At 39.6% G+C, this 23,093-nt stretch overlaps 1 protein-coding gene across 2 annotated transcripts in view; it reads left to right on the forward strand.

Moving 5' to 3' along the window:
- Positions 1–21,716, forward strand: part of ARHGAP18 (Rho GTPase activating protein 18) — a 193,693-nt gene extending 171,977 nt beyond the window's left edge. For both annotated transcript variants that reach the window (XM_065931348.1, XM_065931347.1), the window contains exons 11-15: positions 505–711; positions 1,406–1,546; positions 14,771–14,895; positions 18,763–18,824; positions 20,182–21,716. In XM_065931348.1, the coding sequence (XP_065787420.1) occupies positions 505–711; positions 1,406–1,546; positions 14,771–14,895; positions 18,763–18,824; positions 20,182–20,273 (627 nt within the window). In that variant the 3' untranslated portion in view covers positions 20,274–21,716. The remainder of the gene's footprint in view (positions 1–504; positions 712–1,405; positions 1,547–14,770; positions 14,896–18,762; positions 18,825–20,181) is intronic.
- Positions 21,717–23,093: the final 1,377 nt, after the last annotated feature.

Genomic DNA, 23,093 nt, shown 5'->3' on the forward strand with positions numbered 1-23,093 from the left:
CTTCTCCCCCTCAGAGTCTCCAGTCTTTTTGGATTTCATGTCAACCAGCTACTGAATCCCTTAAAAACAAATGCAACTGAGATTGAATGAATCCTTTAAAGGTTTTTCTTTTCTTTTTTAAAATTTTAATTCCTAGGGATAAAGTACAGCACTGCCTGCAGCGAGTGAATATTTGTTTGATATTTTAACTATTTTTCAGTGCTCCATGGCTTGGTAGGCATGCAGTCTGATGCTTCATTGCTCTCCCCACCGGCAGCTCAGATATGTATCTCTTGCATCATTCCCAGGGACCACAGTCCTTAGCAGACACAGAGCACCATCTCAGGGTGTGTTAACCCATGCAGCAGCTTTGAGGACAAGGCCCACTGGATGTGGCCAGCTGACTGTGGTTATGTTCAACTTAGTTATTTTTTTTTTAAGTAAATAAAAATCTCATGTGCTACAGTGCTTTAATCACTTATCTTCACGTATGACACAGATCTCAAAGAGTCATTTCTGTTTCAGGCCCTGCTTGAATTTCTCCAAAGAGTCGTAGACAATAAAGAGAAAAATAAGATGACAGTCATGAATGTAGCAATGGTCATGGCCCCAAATCTCTTCATGTATCACACATTGGGTTTGAAGTCCGGCGAACAGAGAGAATTTGTAATGGCAGCCGGGATAGCTAATATCATGCACTTACTGATTAAGTATCAAAAACTTCTGTGGACAGTAAGTATATATTTTCAAGCTCTGTTAATGAGTGATAGTATCTAGATCTTGAAGTCTTTATTATTTTTATATTGTTATAGTCTCTGCAAAATGACCAATATAGGTGATTTCAAATGCAGTTTAAAAAAAAAACTAACGTTTTAAATCTCATTTCTTAAAATGCCAACATGATTTTATGGTTTCAATTTGGTAACTTCTAAAATATATTCTTTTTGCTAATGGAATTTCTGAGGATTACTTTTTCCTGGATTTTTGTTAGGCATCCGTCAGCTCTTGGTGAGTTTTTCTTTCCCTTCTGACAGGAGAGGCTAGCTGGTTAGCTTTTAGAAGAGGTCTATAGGTTAAAGAGGTAAGGTTATAGATCTGCAGGCAGATCTGTTCCCCCGAGCCAGCAGGGAAGCCCACACAAGAGAATCACTGTTGAGGTCAGTCACCCCAGGCAGCCTCCAGTCTTGGCATAGGAAATGCCTCTCTGAACCTCAGACAGTGGGTGGTGACCTGCATCACTTGGAGGCTTGAACACGTGGTGAGTAGTACGATCCATTTTTCTCCCCATAGATTTAATGGATCGCATAGTCTTATCACATGGATAAAACCTCTGCTTCTCTCCAAAGATGAGAAATATAATTATTTCAATAGTTGACAATGTTGCTACTTCTTTTTCCTCCCCAAACTTAATTTCATTTCTCCGTAGATTCCCAAGTTTATTGTCAACCAAGTGAGGAAGCAAAATACGGAAAATCATAGAAAAGATAAAAAAGCCATGAAGAAATTGCTGAAGAAAATGGCTTATGATCGAGAAAAATATGAAAAACAAGATAAGAATGCAAATGATGTAAGAAACAATTTGAAGATATATGTATTTATGCAGATTGCAGAACTGCTTTTAATATCATATATACAACAGAGAGTTTTCAATGTTTTATAGGATGACTTTCTACACACTTGCTAAGCTCTGGTACTGTTTATAAGTTAAAAGCATTAATAAGGGTAACTATGCTCATTAGTACTAATAAGTAGGGATAGTTGCACAGGTCTTGGTGACTCAGCATGTGAGTTTGTTGATAAAGAACAAAGGAAGATAACAAGAAAGGAATGCCTCATCACACGCTCACCCTCACCCACCCACGTGTACACACACAGAGGACCCTGGAGATAGCAGTTGTCCACAAGCTGTAATGTTTAATGGCTAAAGAGCCCCTTGTGTGAACCACTGACCTTTTCTTCACATTTCTCATCTGTAAAATGGGAAAAAATAACTAACCCTCAAAAACAAATAGGTCAGTATTGGTGTTGTACCTAAGATCCTCCCTGGACTTCAGTAAGTCTTCAAAGAGTCTTAATGGGGTCATAAAAATCTGGAAAGAGTTATGTTGAAACACAGAAAATTAAAATATTTTTAAAAGGGATATTTAAATATTACTAATCATAAACTTCTGTAAGAATATCAAGAACTGGGCTAAAATAATGAAATGTACATGAAAACACATTTAGAAGTGAGTTATGAAAGCTCTAACTTAAGAACATGAAATGCGAGGGTTTCTATTGTTCTATTTATGGTGAAGACACCCTTCCACCACCAGCCCCACCATTGAGGTTCCTCAGTTACATGCTGACATCTTGTGGAATAATATGGAAATGCACTTACCAGCCTTTGTCTGATTTTCCTGCTTTGGCCTACTTAGGGATCCAGTAATCACACAAAAAAATGTTTTTTTTCCTTTATTGATTTATAGGTCTCATTCTTAAAAAACAGCATTTTCTTGACATTAAACTTTTTTGGGTCAATTTGTAGTATCTTAAAAACATAAAATTTAATAAATGGGAATTGTACATACTGTGGTGTTTTTTGAGAAATGATACAGGTTAGAAAGGATTTTTAAGATATCATTCTTATTTAACTTAGAATGTTTTGTTACTTCTAAGGACATCATGAATACGCAAACATCTTTTTTTTTTGTAGTCCTGCTTATTCACATTAATTTAGGTGACTTTATACTCTTGTCTTTCTAATATTTAATGAGAGTTATAATGTCATACTCTGAGGAACAGTTTAAGAAAACAGACTTGGTGCTGTACCTTTTTAATAATTCTTTTAGACAGAAATTAAAATGTTAATTTTTTGGAGATGACATGTTTAAATGATTTGGCCATTTAAAGAAAAATAGCATTAACTTGGATTTCTTTTAGTTGTGTGAAGTGTGAAAGTGTTAGTCGCTCTGTCATGTCCAACTCTTTGAGACCCCATGGATTATAGCCTGCCAGGCTCCTCTGTTCATGGAATTCTCCAGGCAAGAATACTGGAGTGGGTAACCATTCCCTTCTCCAGGAGATCTTCCCAGCCCAGGGATCGAGCCTGGGTCTCCTGCGTTGTAGGCACTTTCCTGGCTGAGCCTCCAGGGAACACCTTTGGGTTAAACAGATAAAGAGCTGGCTTGGGAATTATGTCTGTACTAGTTAAAAGCTATATTGTCAGTTTAAGGCGTGGGATTTAACTCTGTTTCATCATGCATTAGCTGTCACTTAATCTTTGAGTTTTGATTTTCTTTTCTGAGAAATTCAGCGATTCTGCTGACAAAATACTAGTAAATGCCTCCTTGGTGCCAAGCCCCCACTCCCTGTTAGGTGTTCAGAGGGAGATGGGGTTGGTGCTCTCCCACAGAGAGCAAGAGAAGGATGCAGGAGGGTGGAGCTCAGAGATGCTAGAAGTGTGTGATGGAGCCTGACCAAAAGACCCTGGGCTACAAGCAGGAAGTGGACATCAAGGGGCAGAGTGGTCGTCCACAGGTGATCATGGCCCACAGTGGAGGTCATTTAGCTTGTCATTTTGGTTGAAACAATTTCATCAATTGCCAGAATTTTTTTTTCAAGCTACTGTCATGTTATTAAGGAGAAAAAATATTGGGAAACAATTACAGAACAACAGAGTACAAGATAATGTCAAGTACTATGGTTATGTGACGAGTTACCAATTAGTCCATTTTCTATCTAAGTCCCATCGGTTGCCTGCATTTTAAAACATTTTAACCTGAAAGTCTGGACATCCATCTTAACTGGACATATTAGAAGTGGGAGCATCCTCATGTTTCCTGGCCCCAGGGGAATCTGTTTCCTGCAGAGTAGCAATTGCTTGGATCTGAGCAGCAGCTATTCATTTGGGTGGAACATGTGTGTGTTGGTCACCCAGTCATGTCCAACTCTTTACAACCCCATGGACTGTAGCCTGTCAGGCTCCTCTGTCCATGGAATTCTCCAGGCAAGAATACTGGAGTGAGTAGCCATTCTCTTCTCCAGGGGGCCTTCCCAACCCAGGGGCCGAACTTGTATTGCAGGCAGACTCTTTACCATATGAAACACCAGGAGCACGGGCCATCTATGTTTCCATAAACTACCCTCCCTTGCCCACTCCAGATTTTTCATGTTGGTTTGTGTGTCTTGGCTCTCCACCCAAATCATTTGAATGAAACTACCTGGGATGTTTTATTTGTTAAACAGTTCTTGGATGTGTGCCTGTTATGCACCAGACTCTGTTCTAGGCACTCAAAATACATTATATGAACAAAACAGATGAAGCTCGCTGCTCTTATGCAGCTTAAATTTTAAAATTAAAATATAATAAATAAATTATATCGTATGTTAGTATGTGGTTAAGTGCACCTAAAATAATAAAAAGAATAGGGCAGAAAAAGAGGAATCGGGAGGGGGGAGAGTCTTGCAGTGTTAAGTTGGGTGGGCTGGGTATTGTGCATTCAGGGGATGATGTGCAGGAGGGCAGGGCAATAAGCTGGGTCTGTACTTTAGGCAGCATTTTCCACTTGGAGGCATAGACTTCATGAAAGCCTGAAGGCACTTGAGGACTGGCAGGGAGTGATTGGAGTGGAGTGGAGCACGCAAGGGGGACAGTGTATGAAATGCAGTCAGTGGGACCAGGTTATGCAGGGCCTCATAGGCCATTGTTAGGAATCTGGATTTGCCCCAGGTGAAGCACGATCATTTCAGGCTTTTGAAGAAAGGCTTGAAAATCTATTTTAAAATGATCCCTTGGTCTGTTGTTTTGAAAACAGACTCTAGGAGAGTGAAGGTAGACTAGGGAGACCTTCTAAGAGGTTCATGTCATAATCTGAGTGACAGACCAGGAGGTTGAGAGGTGGTAAAATGCTGGATATTTTTTGAAGTTAGACCACTGGGATTTTTATTTAATTTTTTTTTTTTTTCTTTTTTTGGCCACACCACCCATCATGCGGGGCCTTGGTTCCCCAACCAAAGATCAAACCTGTACCCCTTGTCGTAGACGCGCAGAGTCCTCACCACTGACTGCCAGGGGGTTCTGCCACTGGGATATCTTGATGCGGAAATGATGAGTTGTGAAACAAAAAAAGAAAAAGAAAAAAAATCAAGAATAATTTAGAAGTTTTTGGCCTAAGAAATTGGAAGAATGGGATTGACACTTAGGGAAGATCACAATTCCAGTGTAGGGTCTGTTGAGTGGAAGATGTGTGTTAGATATCCAAGTGAGGATGACTGGGGGTGTTTGGAGGGAAAATTAAGTCATCCTGCCCAGTGAGGTGCATGGAGGGGCAGGGATAGAAAGAAGGTAGGAATGGGGCTCCAGGTGAGCCGGGCTTCTATTGTGTATATGGTGGGGGACTGCTGAAAGTTGTGACCCCCTCAGGAGGTAACATGATTGCATTTGTGTTTTAGAGCAGTTGTTATGCTTGGCAGGTGAAGGATATGTGGTAAGAATGTGAGAGAAGGTTAGGTAGGAGATGCCAGCTAAGTTCATTGTTAACTGGAGTAGATATAAATAAATTGGTTGAATCTCTCTGGAGAGCATGTGGCAAAATCTTCAAAAACATGCAAATAATTGTGCTAAGTTCATTGCCATTTTCTTTGTATGGGTCAAAATTAGAAATAATCCAAAAGGAGAGAGGTGATCAGTTAAATATGTTATGATGTATCTATTTAATGAAACACATGAAAGTGGAAAAGTGTGTATATGACATTGGAAGATATTTGCAATATGTTGAAGGAAGAAATTACAAACCAGTGAATCGTTTATTGCTATATTTGTAAGGGATAATAATTATCATCATTTCGAATGCTTATCAGAGGTCGGGTATGCTGCTAAACATTTTACCCACATTCTGTTTAGTATTCCTTGCAGTTTGCTGCTGCGGTTTAGTTGGAGTCTACTCTTAAAATAGTCTCATTTTTTTAACAGATCAGGAAAGTGAGGCTTAGCAAGTGTAAATAATTTACTTAAGGTTATCTAGATAGGAAGTTGTGGAGCTGGAATTTGAAACCAAGTCTATAGGACTTTAAATCCAGGTCTCTTTACTGTTAGCCTCCCTTACCCACAGAGCACAGAAAAATTCTGAGAAGGATACACACACACACAGCCATATATATATGTAGGTATCCCAAATCCTGGGCTTAGGTGTAGTAATAAAATGAACATGTTTTACTGCCATTATTACATATGTTTAATATATAGCTTTAAAAACAGGCTTGGGCTGAGCTAAGTCCCAGCTATGGGAATGGAAAGAGTGTTGACTGTGAGCCTATAAGACCCTTATCAGTGAGATGGTAAAACTGATTGGATATGAGGAATGTGGAAGAAGAAGGAATCTAGAATGACTTGCTGATTTTACCTTGGGAGACTTTGTCATCCAACAAAAGGAACAGACTCTGGGGTAGTCAGTTTTTGGCATTTGGGGTTGACATGCCTATGTAAAAGTTGCCTACAAGGGCCTGAAGCTCAGGGGGATGGACAAAACTGGAGATATGCACTTGGGACCAATGTAGAGACTGTACTTGAAGCCACAGAGTGATTCTTGTTACACAAGTGGGTACATGGGGTAAGAAATGAAAAAGAAAATAAAAAAGCAAAAATGCAAATATTCAAATAGTGGGCCATGGAAAAGGAACTGGTAGAAGAGGCCAGGAAGTAATAGGAAGTAAGAAAAAGTTGAAGGTTGTGTTGTAGCTGCCCTGGGGCATAGTATCAGATGCTACAGGGTGGTTGAATAAGGTTAGCCTTGCATAAGAGATCATCTGGATTTTGCATTTGAAAGGTTAGTTGTGACTTTCCCCAAAGCATTGTAAGTGACTGTTGGTAGAAGAATCCATGATTGCTAGGGACTGGAAAGCGAAAGATGAGAGATTGTAGACAATGAGAATTTATCAAGATAATAGTTTTTTTTTAAGCCCTCTGTATGCTGTTAATGCTAACTGTATATAACAAGGTATTCCTGTTGTTAAAATATGCTGGGCTACGTGGATTAATAGTTTGAATCAGATTGTAAAGGACGCACTCAATCTACTTAGAAAGACCAATGTTTATAATGGCTGCAGCATATTAATTGTTTGGTACAAATGTGAATTTTCAAGTACTAATGAGACTTATCTATTAATTACAACAGGAGGAAACACTTGGTGAAAAATAACATAATTATCGACCACTTGAAAAGAACCATTTTCTGATTACCTTCAACTTGAGTTAGGATTGATACCATACACACACACACACACACACACACACACACACACGTGTGCATATATATATATATATATATAAACACACTGCATCAAACACCAGAAGTCATATGGCTTGATATAGCCCTAGCTTTGCCATTAATGAGACGTTAATGGCAAATCACTTTCTCTCTGGGTCTCAATTTCTTCTATAAAATGAGAGTAAGAACAGCTTAATGGTGCTTAGCCAGAAGTATGCAGTAGGGGCCTCTGTAGGATTATTTTTTTTAAAAAGTAAATAGCAAAAAATCCTGACTAGGCCACTTCCTGGACCCTATGACTCAGAATCTCTCAGCACTGGGCATGCACATGTGTCTTGTATTAAAAACTGTCAGGGTTAAAAAAAAAAAAACTGTCAGGGTAATTTCCCCCCATTTGGTGTACATGTGTTTGTGTGCATATATATTTAATTTTATTATGGGATTTTTCTAACATACACAAAAATAGAATAGTATGTGAACTTCCATCAACCTATCACCAACCATCAAACACATTTTTATATCTTGTTCCATCTTGTCTTCCACACCGTTTTTCCTTTTAGTATTTTTAGAGAAATCATAGACCTTTCATCATTTCACCTGTAATTACCTTATTTTGCATCTCTGTTTAAAAAGGATCTTGGGCAACTTTGATGAGTTTCTGGTTATGAATTGCTGAATCACACAGGCTTCAAGTCCACTGTGGACTTAGATCTGTGTGATTTTTCTTCTATCAGACAAGTATACCTCTAAAAGTAAAAGGAAACTCTGCGTTTATGAGAGAGCATGAGCACAGAGCAGGGCTCTGTGAGATTCTGTGAAATAAGGCAAGCTGCTCATTCCATCTGACATCATTATAGAGGAAACAAAAATTTTCTTCCCTGAGGTTGAGTTTCAGTGTTAATTCAGGATGATCTGCTGGTCACACCCTTAATTAACAGTTGAGGAACTTGAGCTCTAGAGTTTACATGACTTGCTACAAGTTCCAAAATGATGTTGTGACATTTCTGGGGTTTTGGACACAAAGAAATCTGTTACTCTCATCTTCTGCCATTTCAGAAGAATCCTGGAGTTGGCAGCAGTGTGATGTCAACTCTGGGTCATTCGTGGCCGAGGTTGTGTGTCTAATCACAACTCTGTTCAGAATCCCATTCGTGGTTTCATGTAACAGCTCAGACCCAGAGCATTGTCACAGGTATTGTTTCAAGCGTCTGCTTTGGGTCTAGAAATGGTGTCCGGCTCTACTTGGGGGGACCCAGATGAAAAATCAAATCACAATATCAAGCATAAAATCGTATTTCTTTCAGATGTTCTCTGATTTTTTATAGTGCCTAAAAAATACCATATTAAAAGTGAAAAATATCAGAATTTATTTCATTGCCAATTAAGTGCTTATTAATGATAGAACTTATTTCAGACCTTTCTTTAAAATTCTCTGTGTCTGTAAGGTGGATAAAAGTTTAAGCATTTGGGTTACAAAAGCCCAATTAAAATTAGACAGTTTAAGATAACAGAGAATGATTTTTGTGTCTCCACCTCCAATCAGACTAAAGTGATGAATATGTCATTTTAGTTGAAGATATCCTGCTAAAATGTCCTTGTTAAATTTTCCAAAATACATATTATATCTGGCCTTGTTTTGAGAAAGTTGTATTTCCAATTTGCCCTTTTGAAGACAGAGGGGTCTTGTGTATTTTTTTTGGGGGGGGGTAGTATTAAAAGATGTCATCTTTACATTTAAATTATCTTTTAATTTAAAGAAGGAAATCAATGTCTCTTCTAAGGGTCTGGCATTAAATTTCTAATCTCTAGGGTATAAAAATATGAGCAACACAGTATTTGTCTAGACCTTTTGAAAAAAATGCTAAAATCATTGTTTATTTTATCAAATAGTAAGAAATAAAATCCCGTTTTTAAAAATATACTCGACTTCAATATGTAGAACATGTGAGGACCATATGAGATTATTTTCTCTATTTTAACAGCCTTTGCATACATAAGAAATTAACGTTTCGTAAGTTGTAAAATCCTTTGTGACTAATTTTTAATCACACGTTAGTCAAATAATGCTCTTTTCCAGTCTTTTTGTCCATTATAAAACTTCACCTCACAAGCACACCAAAAGAATTCTAAGAAGTAAGGGACAGAATCAGCTGCCTGGACAAACAAAATGTGAACTAGGAAGGTTACAAAGATTCTACTGCTCACAGGTTTAGTTATTATTATGGCTGGAGCTAAGAACAAACAGTTTGGCTTAATGATCAGGCTACTGCTGCTGCTAAGTAGCTTCAGTTGTGTCCGACTCTTTGCAACCCCATAGACGGCAGCCCTCCAGGCTCCTCTGTCCCTGGGATTCTCCAGGCAAGAACACTGGAGTGGGCTGCCGTTTCCTTCTCCAAGGATCAGGCATGTTGTGTCTATTCAAAGCCTGGCAGCTCAGTGTAATTAGTATACTAACATCATTAGTATTTGATACACCATGATTCTGGAGCTTGATAGTAATTGTTGTGCACTATTTAAATGAGAACTTTGACATCATTTACTGTTTGTCATCTTTAGTAAATACGATTTTTCTATCCTTGTCAAGATACCAGGGAAAACTTCCCAGAAACAACTTTTAAACGCTTCATTTTTAACTATTACATGTATCAGTTAAGCTTATTTCTCTTGCAACAATAAAGAGCAGAATAGATTCAAATTGAGTGAGGCTCACAATCTTTTTATTGTAGTGTAGTGAGAATTTGGATGAGATGTATTACCATGGAAATAAACACTCTTGAGAATTCCGTCTCTCCCTCCCTCCCATGAACACACACACATACACACACACACACACTTGAGGGAAAGTGTAGGAAATGTTTAATTTCATAGCCGTAAGCAAGCTATACACAAGCTACTCCCATATACTGGCAAAACCAAAATACAGCAATTACCTGACTTTTCACATACAGTTGAGAACTCTCAAGTGCCTGCAGATGCTGGTACCTGGGCCTCTTCCTTCTAAACTAACAGTCAAAGAGAGCCTGGATGCCCGTGAGAGATAGGTGCTGTCTGTCGGGTACAACTTCTCACACCATCCTAATCACACTGTTGTGTTTTGCAAGAAAACCTGGCCATACTCTCCACAGTATGATCCCTGAACTCATTTGGGAAGTGTAGCCGTGGTCCTATTATTAGGGGTCTTCAGCTGTTCCTGGGATGCCTTGCGGGGAAAGTGACTGCATTCCCAGCCAGGCTCATGCTAATGTTGGCTGCTGTCTGCAGGACCAGATAACTGAGTTATCCCTTGTAGCATCTTTAACTCCTTTCTTCTGTTCTCTTTCCCTCCGTCTTTTCTCAGTAGGGAGGGGAATAGTAGTATCATGTGGTAGACAGAGGCAACTTAACTTTTTTCTTTTAGACAATATTCTTAAGACTATTTTTTGCTATTAAGGAAAGTGCTCATTGCTATTGTTTTATTCTGGAGAAATTTTACTTTTATTAGCATGTGATTTTGAGTGAGACTTTTTCTTTTTCTGCACTATGTGCATGCAGGATCTTAATTCCCTGACGTTGGATCAAACCCTTGCCCCCTGAATTGGGAGCATAGAGTTTTAACCACTGGCCCCCCCAAGGGAAGTCCCTAGTGAAAAATATTTTTGAGTGACTCATTTAATCAATAAACATTGATAGATGGCTACAGATGTAACTCAGATATGTGGCATGTAACCAGAATACAAGTGTCATAAATTAGGATCTCCATTATAAAAGAGATTCAGTGGGAATTTCGATGGAAAGAGGAAATTCCTTTTGATTCTGTGGAGTCAGAAACCATCTGTGGAGTGTTCCACAGGGTTTGAGGTATGTGAGCTTGACCTTGAAAAATGCCAGGGGATATTTCAGAAGGGAAGGAGAATGTACATAAATACAGGAAAGCATGGGTATTTTCAGCAAATTTTGACTCATTTTTTTATCCAAAGAATGGAATGTGCCACAAGGAATAGTGGGGAGAGGCAGGGAGCAGAGGAAGGTTGCTATATTCCTGAACTCTCCGTGGCAAATTTATTATTTTTCTGGGTCATTTTGATTTTATAACTCATTTATTGTAGGACCTTCTCTATTTAAAAACTTAATCATATCATCTTACTTCACTTTAAATGTCAGTATAGGTTTTCCTGCCGTTTTTGATAGTCTAGGGTTTTAGAAGATGTAATTATGGAAATAATTTCTGCGACTATGACTTTCACCAAAGAAACCCTCTTTGTCAGGATAGTTGGCACTATGACTTGAGCGGAATTTCCTAACTTTTAAATCAGCATAAAGTAGATGCTGATCTACAAACCCTAACCTGCTATTTAGGACCCTCCTATAGTACGGTAATAATAAACTAACAGAAACCAAAATACCAATATTTTTTTTTCACTGAGTAGGCACGGTTGGTTGGATTTTATGAATGCAGACTCAGTGCTTCCGGCTGTTGCTCTTAGAGTTATCACTCCAACATTCAAGTTATCAGGCCTAGCTTATTGTTTCTCACCTCCTATGAGGAGGTGAGGCCAGGAATTGAGGCCAGGCCAGCAGGCAAAGTCACCATAGGAGGCTAGAGGCTAGAGGTGAACCCCAAGGGAGAAGTGCGTATAGCATAATCCTTGAGTTATAAGATGCTTCATTGATTGAATAACTGCTTTGGAAAAGGATGGCAACAGTACCACATGAAATGCCCCCGTCATTGTAAGAATCTGCTCATTTTCCAAAATACTACAGATGAAAATAAAATGTGTCGTAGAATCAAGGAAAATGGCAAATTAGCCTTGTAAATGAGAGGTGAGGTGGAGGTCAGAGACTTGGTAAGAAATCAGGCTAAACTACAAGCCCCAGAAGCTGGAAGTCAGCAAATCAAGGCAGGGGTCCAGGATGGATGGGAGAAATTGAGCAGCGTTCTAGGAATGCAGTCCATCCCCAGCTGGATGGCCAGTGGGCAACCCCACGCGATTTGTCTTTGTGTGGCTTGGAGGGGCCTGCACCCTTTAGGGCCTCACCAAGTGGTCAGATGAGGGCGCAGGCTGTCTCTCTAGGTGAAGGCTTTCTTTGATAGCCTCCGGACACAGGCTGGGATCAGGGATGGACTGACACAGCATCCCCAGGGAAAGGACTCAGGCCAGGGTGCTAGGAATGCAGTCCAGCCCCGGGGAGAGGACTCAGGCCAGGGTGCTAGCAATGCAGTTCAGCCCCAGGGAGAGGACTGAGACCAGGGTGCTAGGAATGCAGTCCAGCCCCAGGGAGAGGACTCAGGCCAGGGTGCTAGCAATGCAGTCCAGCCCCAGGGAGAGGACTCAGGCCAGGGTGCTAGCAATGCAGTCCAGCCCCAGGGAGAGGACTCAGGCCAGGGTGCTAGGAATGCAGTCCAGCCCCAGGGAGAGGACTCAGGCCAGGGTGCTAGGAATGCAGTCCATCCCCAGGGAGAGGACTCAGGCCAGGGTGCTAGGAATGCAGTCCAGCCCCAGGGCGAGGACTCAGACCAGGGTGCTAGCAATGCAGTCCATCCCCAGGGAGAGGACTCAGGCCAGCGTTCTAGGAATGCAGTCCATCCCCAGGGAGAGGACTCAGGCCAGGGTGCTAGGAATGCAGTCCATCCCCAGGGAGAGGACTCAGGCCAGGGTGCTAGGAATGCAGTCCATCCCCAGGGAGAGGACTCAGGCCAGGGTGCTAGGAATGCAGTCCAGCCCCAGGGAGAGGACTCAGGCCAGGGTGCTAGCAATGCAGATCATCCCCAGAGAGAGGACTCAGGCCAGGGTGCTAGGAATGCAGTCCAGCCCCAGGGCGAGGACTCAGGCCAGGGTGCTAGCAATGCAGTCCAGCCCCAGGGCGAGGACTCAGGCCAGGGTGCTAGCAATGCAGTCCAGCCCCAGGGAGAGGACTCAGGCCAGGGTGCTAGGAATGCAGTCCATCCCCAGGGAGAGGACTCAGGCCAGGGTGCTAGCAATGCAGTCCATCCCCAGGGAGAGGACTCAGGCCAGGGTGCTAGGAATGCAGTCCAGCCCCAGGGAGAGGACTCAGGCCAGGGTGCTAGGAATGCAGTCCATCCCTAGGGAGAGGACTCAGGCCAGGGTGCTAGCAATGCAGTCCAGCCCCAGGGCGAGGACTCAGACCAGGGTGCTAGCAATGCAGTCCATCCCCAGGGAGAGGACTCAGGCCAGCGTTCTAGGAATGCAGTCCATCCCCAGCTGGATGGCCAGTGGGCAACCCCACGCGATTTGTCTTTGTGTGGCTTGGAGGGGCCTGCACCCTTTAGGGCCTCACCGAGTGGTCAGATGAGGGCGCAGGCTGTCTCTCTAGGTGAAACGGGTGTTTGGGGTTCATTTGGGGGTGCAATACCATTGTCATCATACCCGGTCCTTTGCTCCTTTGACAGTCCTGTGCCGTGTCACTTTTCTTTGCTATTCTCATACTGCATCTCAGATGTTGCTGAGAAGCAATCTTATGTCTTTTGAGGACACCTATGTTTTTATGCAACCTGATCTAAAAATCATCTTATTTTTGTTACATGTTGAAAGTATCACATTAATTCCACCTATGGTATATTTATACTTTGTTAAAAAAATTCAAGACCATATACATTAAAAAATGATGCTGTGAGCACAAAAATTATATTGTACACCAAAGGACTTGTGTCTTATTTATTTACCGGCTAAGTAAATAAATTTGCTAAGCACCAGTAGCACAATGCGTACTCAGTAGATACTTAGTAAATTCCGGTTGAATTAAACAGGGTATTTGTAGTGTTTAAAGCATTATGTTTAAACATAATTTGTGCATGCTGTTTGGTCTAAGGTTTGTTCAAGAACATATGGTTATAAATAATGTTAATATTTATTTTAGCAGAACCATTAGGACTTAATTAAGCCTAATATTTTTGAATGCCATAGTTGATATTTTGATATTATGATCCTCAAAATCTTTCTTTGATAGCCTCCCAAATACATAAAATGTTCTTAACATCTGTGGGCACAGGATTTAGAATGAGTCTTCTCGGGTTCAAAGTGTGCAGTCACAGTGAGTCCTTATCAACTGAGTGAGGAGCTGACACAATACAAGGGTATTGGGAAAGTATGTTTCATTTATTTTGATACTCTCAGGGACAGAGTTTTTGTGAAGTTTTGTGATTGTGCAGGGAGTTTTTTTTTTTTTTAATGCATACATTGCAATAGCCCACAAAGTAACTTCATTCTGATTCAATTTCATAAATTGCTACATGAAGAAGCACCCTCCAGTAGATAATATTCAGAAATCAGCGCTTAATATGGCAGTAATGGTTATTGCTGTCATTCTTTACATCTTTAAAAATAATTAAGCATTACTGCACAGGCATTATAAAGTTCCCCTATCACCATTAAGAGGATATTTGAGGTTTGATGTAATTTAGTAAATGACATTATACAGTAGTTAAGGTTTTTATGTAGTGAAGTAAAATGCATAGTAGTTAAGCACACTTACCGTATAATGCATTGTACAGAGTTACACGTTCCAGCTGCTGCCAGCTTTGTTCCAGTGTCATTATTGCTTTGCAGGCTGACGTTCCTCAGGGAGTGATTCGAGTACAAGCTCCCCATCTCTCGAAAGTTTCCATGGCAATACAGCTAACTGAAGAACTCAAAGCCAGTGATGTACTTGCCAGGTTTCTCAGCCAAGAAAGGTAGAGGCCTGTTTTGTTTTAATTATTCCATGGTATCACTCACTTGCTCTCTCTCCCTCCCTTCTTTTTTTCTTTTTTTTCTTCCCTTTTTTTTTTTTTTAAATGATGGCTGGTGTGAAGGTCTTAAAATGTTAGCAGAAGGAAAAAGGAAACTTAAAAATAATACTCTTGGAATGAGTCGAGTTCATTGTGTGTAGTTTGTGTTCATGTTGAGCCTGTTGCAGGCGGGAGGTCTGAGCATTCCTTCACTGTGTCTGCAATGGACTTGGCGCATGACATTACTCAGTTTTCTTTCCAGAATATGGTGATTGGAGGTTAATTACTATGTGTAGTCTGTTAGGAAAACCACTCATTGGGATACAGCAGGATTAAAACAAAAGATATAACTTTTTCAATGAAATATAATGAATATAAAGAAATGCTTAAATTTTAAGGCAGAAGGTATAAAGAATTCAGAGGGGACAGCTGGCCTGTGGAGTTCTGAAGTCACAGGACCAGGCACCCCATCCTCAGTAGAGAGCACCAAGTCTTCCCCTCTGTTAGGGGCTGATGAGGCAGGAGGAGTCCAAAGGGAAGACTTTGGCATCCCTTTTAAGCTGGAGGATAATTGCTTTCCAGTGTTGTATTGGTTTCTACCGTACAACAAACAGTGTGAGTCAGCTATCAGTACCTCTCTCCCACCTCCCCGATACACACTTTTTGAGACATGTTTGAGATATCTTTTCTTGAATTTTGGAGGTTCGAACAGGGTATGGCTATTTCAGTGTTCAAGTTCTTATTTTTAGCTAAAATTATATTTTAATGCTCTCCTTTCTCATTTCCACTTATTGAAATAAACAAATCTAACTTTTTTCTTTAAAGACAGAGACCTCAGAGGCATTAGCTGTTTAGCTTCTTTATACTGATTTCATCTCCCATAGAATTTAATCTCTTCATTCTTTCATTCAAGTTTTCTGTCAAAACTTCTCCAGTTTTAATACAGAACTGCATGTATTTAATATGTCTCTGCTCTGTCTATGGCCCTCTGCTAGATGTTGAAAAGGGTATAAAAAATATTTTAAAGTGTCTTCCCTTGCGGTTTGTAAATTGGAAGAAAACATGAGCCTGTGTAGTTAACAGATGGTGATGAAATAAAAAGAGGCTTATTGGTAATTCTGGGCTTAAACTCCCCTCTCAACCACACTCTGAGGGAAGTACTATCATTACCTCCATTTTACTGATAAGAAAACTTGAGACTTTCACGGTCACATGTCACCTGGGTGTTGGAGCTGAATTCTAAATCTGGGGTTTGTTCCCAAAGGAAGTTCTTTAATTCCTCTCTTTACTGGCTTGGGGACCAAGAGGTCATCATGGGTCTGGGGACTACTGATGTAGAGTCTGGGAGTAGATGGACTTTGGGGGGATTAATTCCTGGACCAGTTGGAATTTGGGGGGGTGGGATTAGGTCCTGGGAGCAGTTGGGGTTTCTTGGATGTCTTTGCTCCCTAAAAGGTCTCTCTGCCTCGAGGAAATCAATCCACTTCCTCTCTGTTCCCTGAACTGATCAAGTAGATGCCATTCTCCCCACCGGGAATGGCTTCCCATCCTCTCCCAAAGTGTGTACCTGAAGGTCTGGCCAGACTTCAGATATAAGTGGCTCTTCCAGGCTGGACATAGTTTAATTTATGCAGTGTTTACTTGCAGGACCCAGATGCTCAATTTAGTCTGCAGTTGTGCCTCTCTACTTGTAGGTAATACGAGGTGTGACTCTAAAGTTGTATGATGCACTCCACTGTGACTTTTATAGTTAGGGTAGAGTAAGATACTGGTTCAGTTCAGTTCGGTTGCTCAGTCATGTCCGACTCTTTGCGACCCCATGAATCACAGCACGCCAGGCCTTCCTGTCCATCACCAACTCCCAGAGTTTTTGGTAATGGAGGATAATGGTAGACATATTCTTATAAGAAAGTACTAGTTTTGTGACAACTGCCCTTTGTCTATTTGGATTTACTGCTTGTGGTGCTTTTATTAAGCAAACACTTGCTACCCACTAAAGCCGAATCCTTTCTTCTACCCCCTCTCCTTTCCCCATCCTGCTCCACCCAAAGGGAAGTCTAACAAACTTCTTGGTCCATTTGCCTTTTCTCCTTCCAGTCCTCAGCCCTTTCTTTTATGCTTGGGGATGCTGGGACCAGATAATACAGATCCAAATACCAGATTTTCCTGTTTATGTTAGGCTATTTTTTATCATCTCTGTAAGTCTCAGGTCCTCATTGTAGAAGTGGACCTACTTAAAGTCATGTGATAATTAAGTAGGAAAATGACCGTGAAGCACACAGCATTATCTGTCTGGGCCATCTAATAAGTGATGTTTTCAATAAATACTTACATGTATCTTTTCTTCCATGACTGTGCCCTCCTTCTTTGCCTTCCACGTGTATAGGGACAATGGGAAACCCCACTTCCCTCCATCCTTTTCCTCCCCTGCTTTCTCTACTGAAGCCAAGAACACACAAATGACATAAAGTAAACGTGCAATAAATTACACATTCATTCACCAGTCTTTGGTAATAGCTGTTGCCTTTTCTTTAATTATGGATTTGTTGATTAGTATTAAGTGAAAGCTAATGTATACCAGGAAATCTAGTTTAGGTTTCTTTAAAATAAAATAAGAGTATAAATATTGGAGAAGCAATCTTAGAACAATAACCTGACTAGATTTTTCTCCTAGTCTCCCAAAACATTCCATTTGGTTTTCATAAAAATAATGACTCATTATAGTTTATCAGATTATATGCTATATTAAAAATGAAACTGTAATTATTAAATTGTTTAATTTCAAAAATAAGCATACACCAGTTTGGAAGCAAAGTGAGTTGTCTGTTGGTCAGGATATGGCTCAACAGGGAGTATCGTAAGCTTGAGAACTCCCGTAGCCCTGAGTGGTCAGGGTGCTGTGGACAGCAGAGAAGATGGAGCTGGGTGACGAGAGGAGCCATGAATGGCTGATTAGGAAAGCTTCTGCTGCATCACATCTTTCTAATGGTTTGGGGAAAGTCAGCCCTGGTTTTCTCTTGTCAGTTCCAGGGAGTCTGTCCTCAGTGTCTCTGTGAGTGGTTCACAAACCCTGCTGTGCATCAGAGTCTACCAGAGAGTGTTTGAAAACCAGATTCTAGGGCTTGATCTAGGCATATTAAATCAGATTTTCTAGAGCTCTGAATCTGGTTTTGGCAAGTTTTCTAGATAATAGAGATTTTTGTAAAGCACTTAATTTTGCCACTTTTTAAACCTAATGTTCTGGAGACTTTATTCTTTGAAGAGTGTAAACCTGTAGATGCATTCTACTTGTAAAGTCATCATAATGAGTATTTGGTTCTATTTTGAGAGTATTTACCTCCCTTATTTGGAACAGTTAGCACAAGGAGGCTTATGAACTATGCTGTGTTCTTTATATTCATCTTGTACACGATTAGAGTGGTCAGCACAGCACACCTGTGAGAAATGCTATTGAATAAATGCAATGTGCAAACATTTCTTCTTAGAGTTTCATGAGGACCTTTTTGGCCCCTATGCAAAATAGATGACCATATTAATAATTTTACAGACAGCTAAAATGTTACTTTTCTTTTTAACTTTACAAATTTAGGTACTGATTTATTATTTCACCTTTGGATGTACGATTCCATTTGTTTATTTTAATTTACAGGTGTGACATTTTTATTACTGTTCAACACATTTAACAGATGGGAAAATACAAACGTGTAGATAATTACAGTATGTCTAAGTTATGAATTTCCCATACAGGCTAGAATTCCCAAAGCACATTAAAGTGATTTACTCGCAAGCTGTCTGATGATGCAACTAATGAGTTTGTTTCGTCCCTACTAGTGGAGTTGCCCAGACTCTCAAGAATGGGGAAGTTTTTTTGTATGAAATCGGAGGAAATATTGGTAAGCAGATTTTTAAAAAAATCTTTTGTTCCATATGCTTATTTGACATTGCCAGTGGTTGTTTTTTATATCTTCGGGAGAGAAAAGGGAATTTGAAGTAGAATATAACACTCTGTAGACAGTTGATGAGTATTATAGTTGATGGCATTTTTTTTTTTTAATGGTGTGGCCTTTCTGTTCTGGCTCTTTAGAGCTCCTTCTGTGTGGACCCTGAGCCGAAGGCAAGTTCCCTAAAATAGGAATAGCTGCTGAAATGGTCAATGAATTTTTTCAAGACCTCTTTTGTGTGTGTGTGTGCTGAGAACACATCTTAATAAAGGTAGTGAGCTTATTTAAGACCGAGATGATACTTTTCTATGGTATAGTATTGGGTATTGTTTAGTGAAAGCAGAAGTTATTTTGCCACTATCGATTGCCTACTGCTTAATACACATGTGTATACCTACACACATTGGTACCTTATTAAATAGAAATAGGATAAATGGATTAGTTTTGACCATGTCTCATATTTTATTTGCCCACTTATAGCTATCAATAGGTTGTACCTATCTTATTAAAATTTAAAGTAAAACTGCCTTCTTTTTTTGATCCTTCAAATGGTTAAGAGTGAAATTGTCAACAAATAAATTCAAAGTAGTCATTGAGAATACCTTAAGATAAGTTTTGTAGAATTCTTTTCTAGGACTTAAAAAATTTTAGTAAATATTGAAACTTGAATACAAGAATATGAAGTTTCCTTCAAAAATTTAAATAAATCACAATTCTACTAGAAATCTGGATTGTTAACTCTGTTAATCAAGTATTAGTATAGTTGAGCATTTTGCTATTAGATATTGGGAATTAAGCATGGTTTCTTACTTAATAAAGGTGAATGAACTTTTAAGGAACCATTTAAAAGCCCATCACAGACAGTATTTTCAACTTCCTAACTTCATTTGAACCCTATGCATTTGGAGAAAGTGAAAGTGAAGTCGCTCAGTCGTGTTCGACTCTTTGCAACCCCATGGACTGTAGCCCACCAGGCTCCTCTGTCCGTGGGATTTTCCAGGCAAGAATACTGGAGTGGGGTGCCATTTCATTCTCCAGGGAATCTTCCTGACCCAGGGATCGAACCCAGGTCTCCCACATTGCAGGCAGATGCTTTAACCTCTGAGCCGCATTTGGAGAAGGATTACTCAATTAATTTTTCCATTATTGGCCCAAGCCTTATTATGGGAGCTAATATTATGGGAGGTGGGAAAAATGATAACTATTTTAAAGTGTAAGACTCCAGAGTTAAACCATGAGGCTTAAATTTAAAATTGCCTCTCCATCTCCCCACTCACTGTATTAAACTGATGTAACATCTCTTTCCCAGGGGAACGCTGCCTCGATGACGACACTTACATGAAGGACTTATATCAACTCAACCCCAGTGCTGAGTGGGTTATAAAGTCAAAGCCGTCATAGAAGATTTAAGCTGAAGATAGACATAAGGACTCCCTTAATCATACTTGCTGGGTCAAGAGTGTAAACAAAATAAATGGTGGGACTCTTATTATTCAGATATACCCTACTCTTGAATAGTCACACACTGAGCCTTAAAAAGTTCTAGATTTGTGCTGCTGCCAGATTATGTTAGTTATTATTATTCATATTAGGAAAAATCTCTGGAGTGAGAAGAAAGGCGCTTAATTAGCTTGCAGGCTATTTTCATCCACTCCATGGAATGTGTCCAGATGCGACATCCTTTTTTAATATGAAAATATACTCTCTTCCCCCTCTCTTTCTGTTCTGAAACGATGTATACAGTGATAATGTGGATTTTCACCCTTCTCTCCTCCTGACGCCTGCCTTTCCCCAGATGGGTTTGTTTTTCAACCGGAAAGGTAACCGGGATCAGGTATGGCAAGATGTGAAGATAGTACCTCTGGAAACAGACTGAGTTCAGCAATATTTCTTTTTTTTTTTTTTCAGCAATATTTCTGTCTCTATCGTACATTAATATTCATCTCTTTGAGTCATTTGTTCAGACAGCGGCATCCCACTTCTTACTGCTGTATCACATGAAGAGACTTGCATTTTTTTTCGGTTCAGCTGACATATGTGCTCAGGACTGTATCCAATATCAAGAAAATAGAACTGTCAGAAACTGCCAATTATTACTGCACTGTTTGAGACTTACGTACTCAGAATAAATAAAATATATCCATGTGGAATAACTGGATTATGGATAACGAGAGAGTGGAAGATCATTTCGTGTATGCTGTAGTCTCCTAAATGAAATTTAAAAAGTCGTGGCTGGCTTTCCCTATTGTCGTATTAGCAGCACAAATGCGTGCAGTAGTGTGATCCCGTCATTGTTGAGAATGTGTTCTGCTGAAAGAGGAATCTTTTTTTTTTCTTTTTACTCATAAATGAGTTGCAGGAAGAATTATTCTTCTGAGTATGACACCATCATATGAACAAGCTTTTTTTGGTGTACTTATTTTAATCAGAGCAAATTTATTAAAATGCTGTGGGAAGACCATTCCCAGAGATTTTAATGCACAAACCATATTATGATAAGAGATGAGCCTCCATACTGTAAATAAGAGGAATGAAGTGAGAGAGAAATATTCCATATTTTATGAGTTTAGAGTGTAGCGAATAAAAGTGATGTACATGAATGTTGCACAAACTGTGTTTATGATACTTTTTAGTAGGACTTTAGGAAACATTGGGCATTCTCAGAAGCTCTTGATGTCACTCTAATTAGGAGGGGAAAATACTGCTAATGAGAACAGTCAAATTTTTAATTTTTAATTAAGAGCAGCCTGTGGATATGATCACTTAAATACCTTTGTGATGATTTGTGCCATTGCTTTTTTATTTAAAAATTTTTTTTATAATTAAATGCATTTTTCTAAATTATCTTCTCTTGGAATTTATTATGTTTAACCTGATCTGTTCATGAGTATAATAATGGGCTATTTTTGTTTTGGTTAAAAGCCACTTCTGCTCTTTTATTTCTCCTATTTACTGCTCTTGTGTAATTTTTAAAGTGGGAAGACACATGGGAGGTGTAAACTTGTTTCATTCCTTAGGTTTTTCCTTATGAAATTTCTATTCTTTAGGGATTTTAAAAATACATTGTATTATTCTCTTTCTGATTTTTGACAATGTAAACCTATACAGCATATTAAAAAGCAAAGACATCACTTTGTTGACAGAGATTCTTATAGTCAAAGCTATGGTTTTTCCAGTAATCATGTATGGATGTGGGAGCTGGTCCATAAGAAGACTGAGTGTCAAAGAATTGATGCTCTCGAACTATGGTGTTGGAGAACACTCTTGAGAGTCCATTGTACTGCAAGATCAAACCAGTCAGTCCTAAAAGAAATCAAGCCTGAATATTCATTGGAAGGACTGATGCTGAAGCTGAAACTCCAACACTTTGACTTCTTGATGCAAAGAGCTGATTCATTGGAAAAGACCCTGATGCTGGGAAAGATTGAGGGCAGGAAGAGAAGTGAGTGGCAGAGAATGAGATGGTTAGATAGCTTCACTGACTCAGTGGACATGAATTTGAGCAAGCCACAGGAGATAGTGGAGGACGAGGGGGCGGAGCCTGGTGTGATGCAGTCTGCGGGGTCGCAAAGAGTCATATATGACTTAGCGACTGAACAGCAACAACTAATATTAATTTTTCAGTGAAATGTTTTATTAACGTTTTTGTTTAATGAAGACAGTATAAAAGCAAAATCAAGTGCTTAGAATGTAAGTTAGGAGTGAATAAATGATTTAAATAAATGGCTTCCTTGAGCGTATGTCAGTCAATCGTCATCACAAATAGTACTCGTGGCAGGAAACCGGGAGACAGAGGCTTTTGATAATGAAGAAGTACCAGATATTGGCAAATAAACATGAAAATGCCACTTTATTTTTTGAGCCCTTCTTAGAATTCATGACCTGTGTTCATTGACCCTGAACAATATTGCATTTAAATAACCAAGAAAATGTCTATCTACACTTTTAAAGAGGAGAAACTTTATAATGTATAGCCTCGGGGACTTTCCTCGTGGTCAAGACTTTGCACTTCCGGTGCAGAGGTCACAGTTTCAATCCCTGGCTAGGGAAATAAGACCTCCCCCCTCCAAAAAATAAGTATAGTGTATAGCCTCCAATATAACTGCTCTGGCATTATCTCAAATGCTATTTCTGTAATTTTTTTCTAGTGAATTTTAAATCTCAAGTTAGATTAGATTTTCTTTTTTCTTTTTAAGTCTTTCTTGAATTTGTTACAATATC

The sequence above is a fragment of the Muntiacus reevesi genome, chromosome 3, assembly GCF_963930625.1.
Source record: "Muntiacus reevesi chromosome 3, mMunRee1.1, whole genome shotgun sequence".
NCBI lineage: Eukaryota > Metazoa > Chordata > Mammalia > Artiodactyla > Cervidae > Muntiacus > Muntiacus reevesi.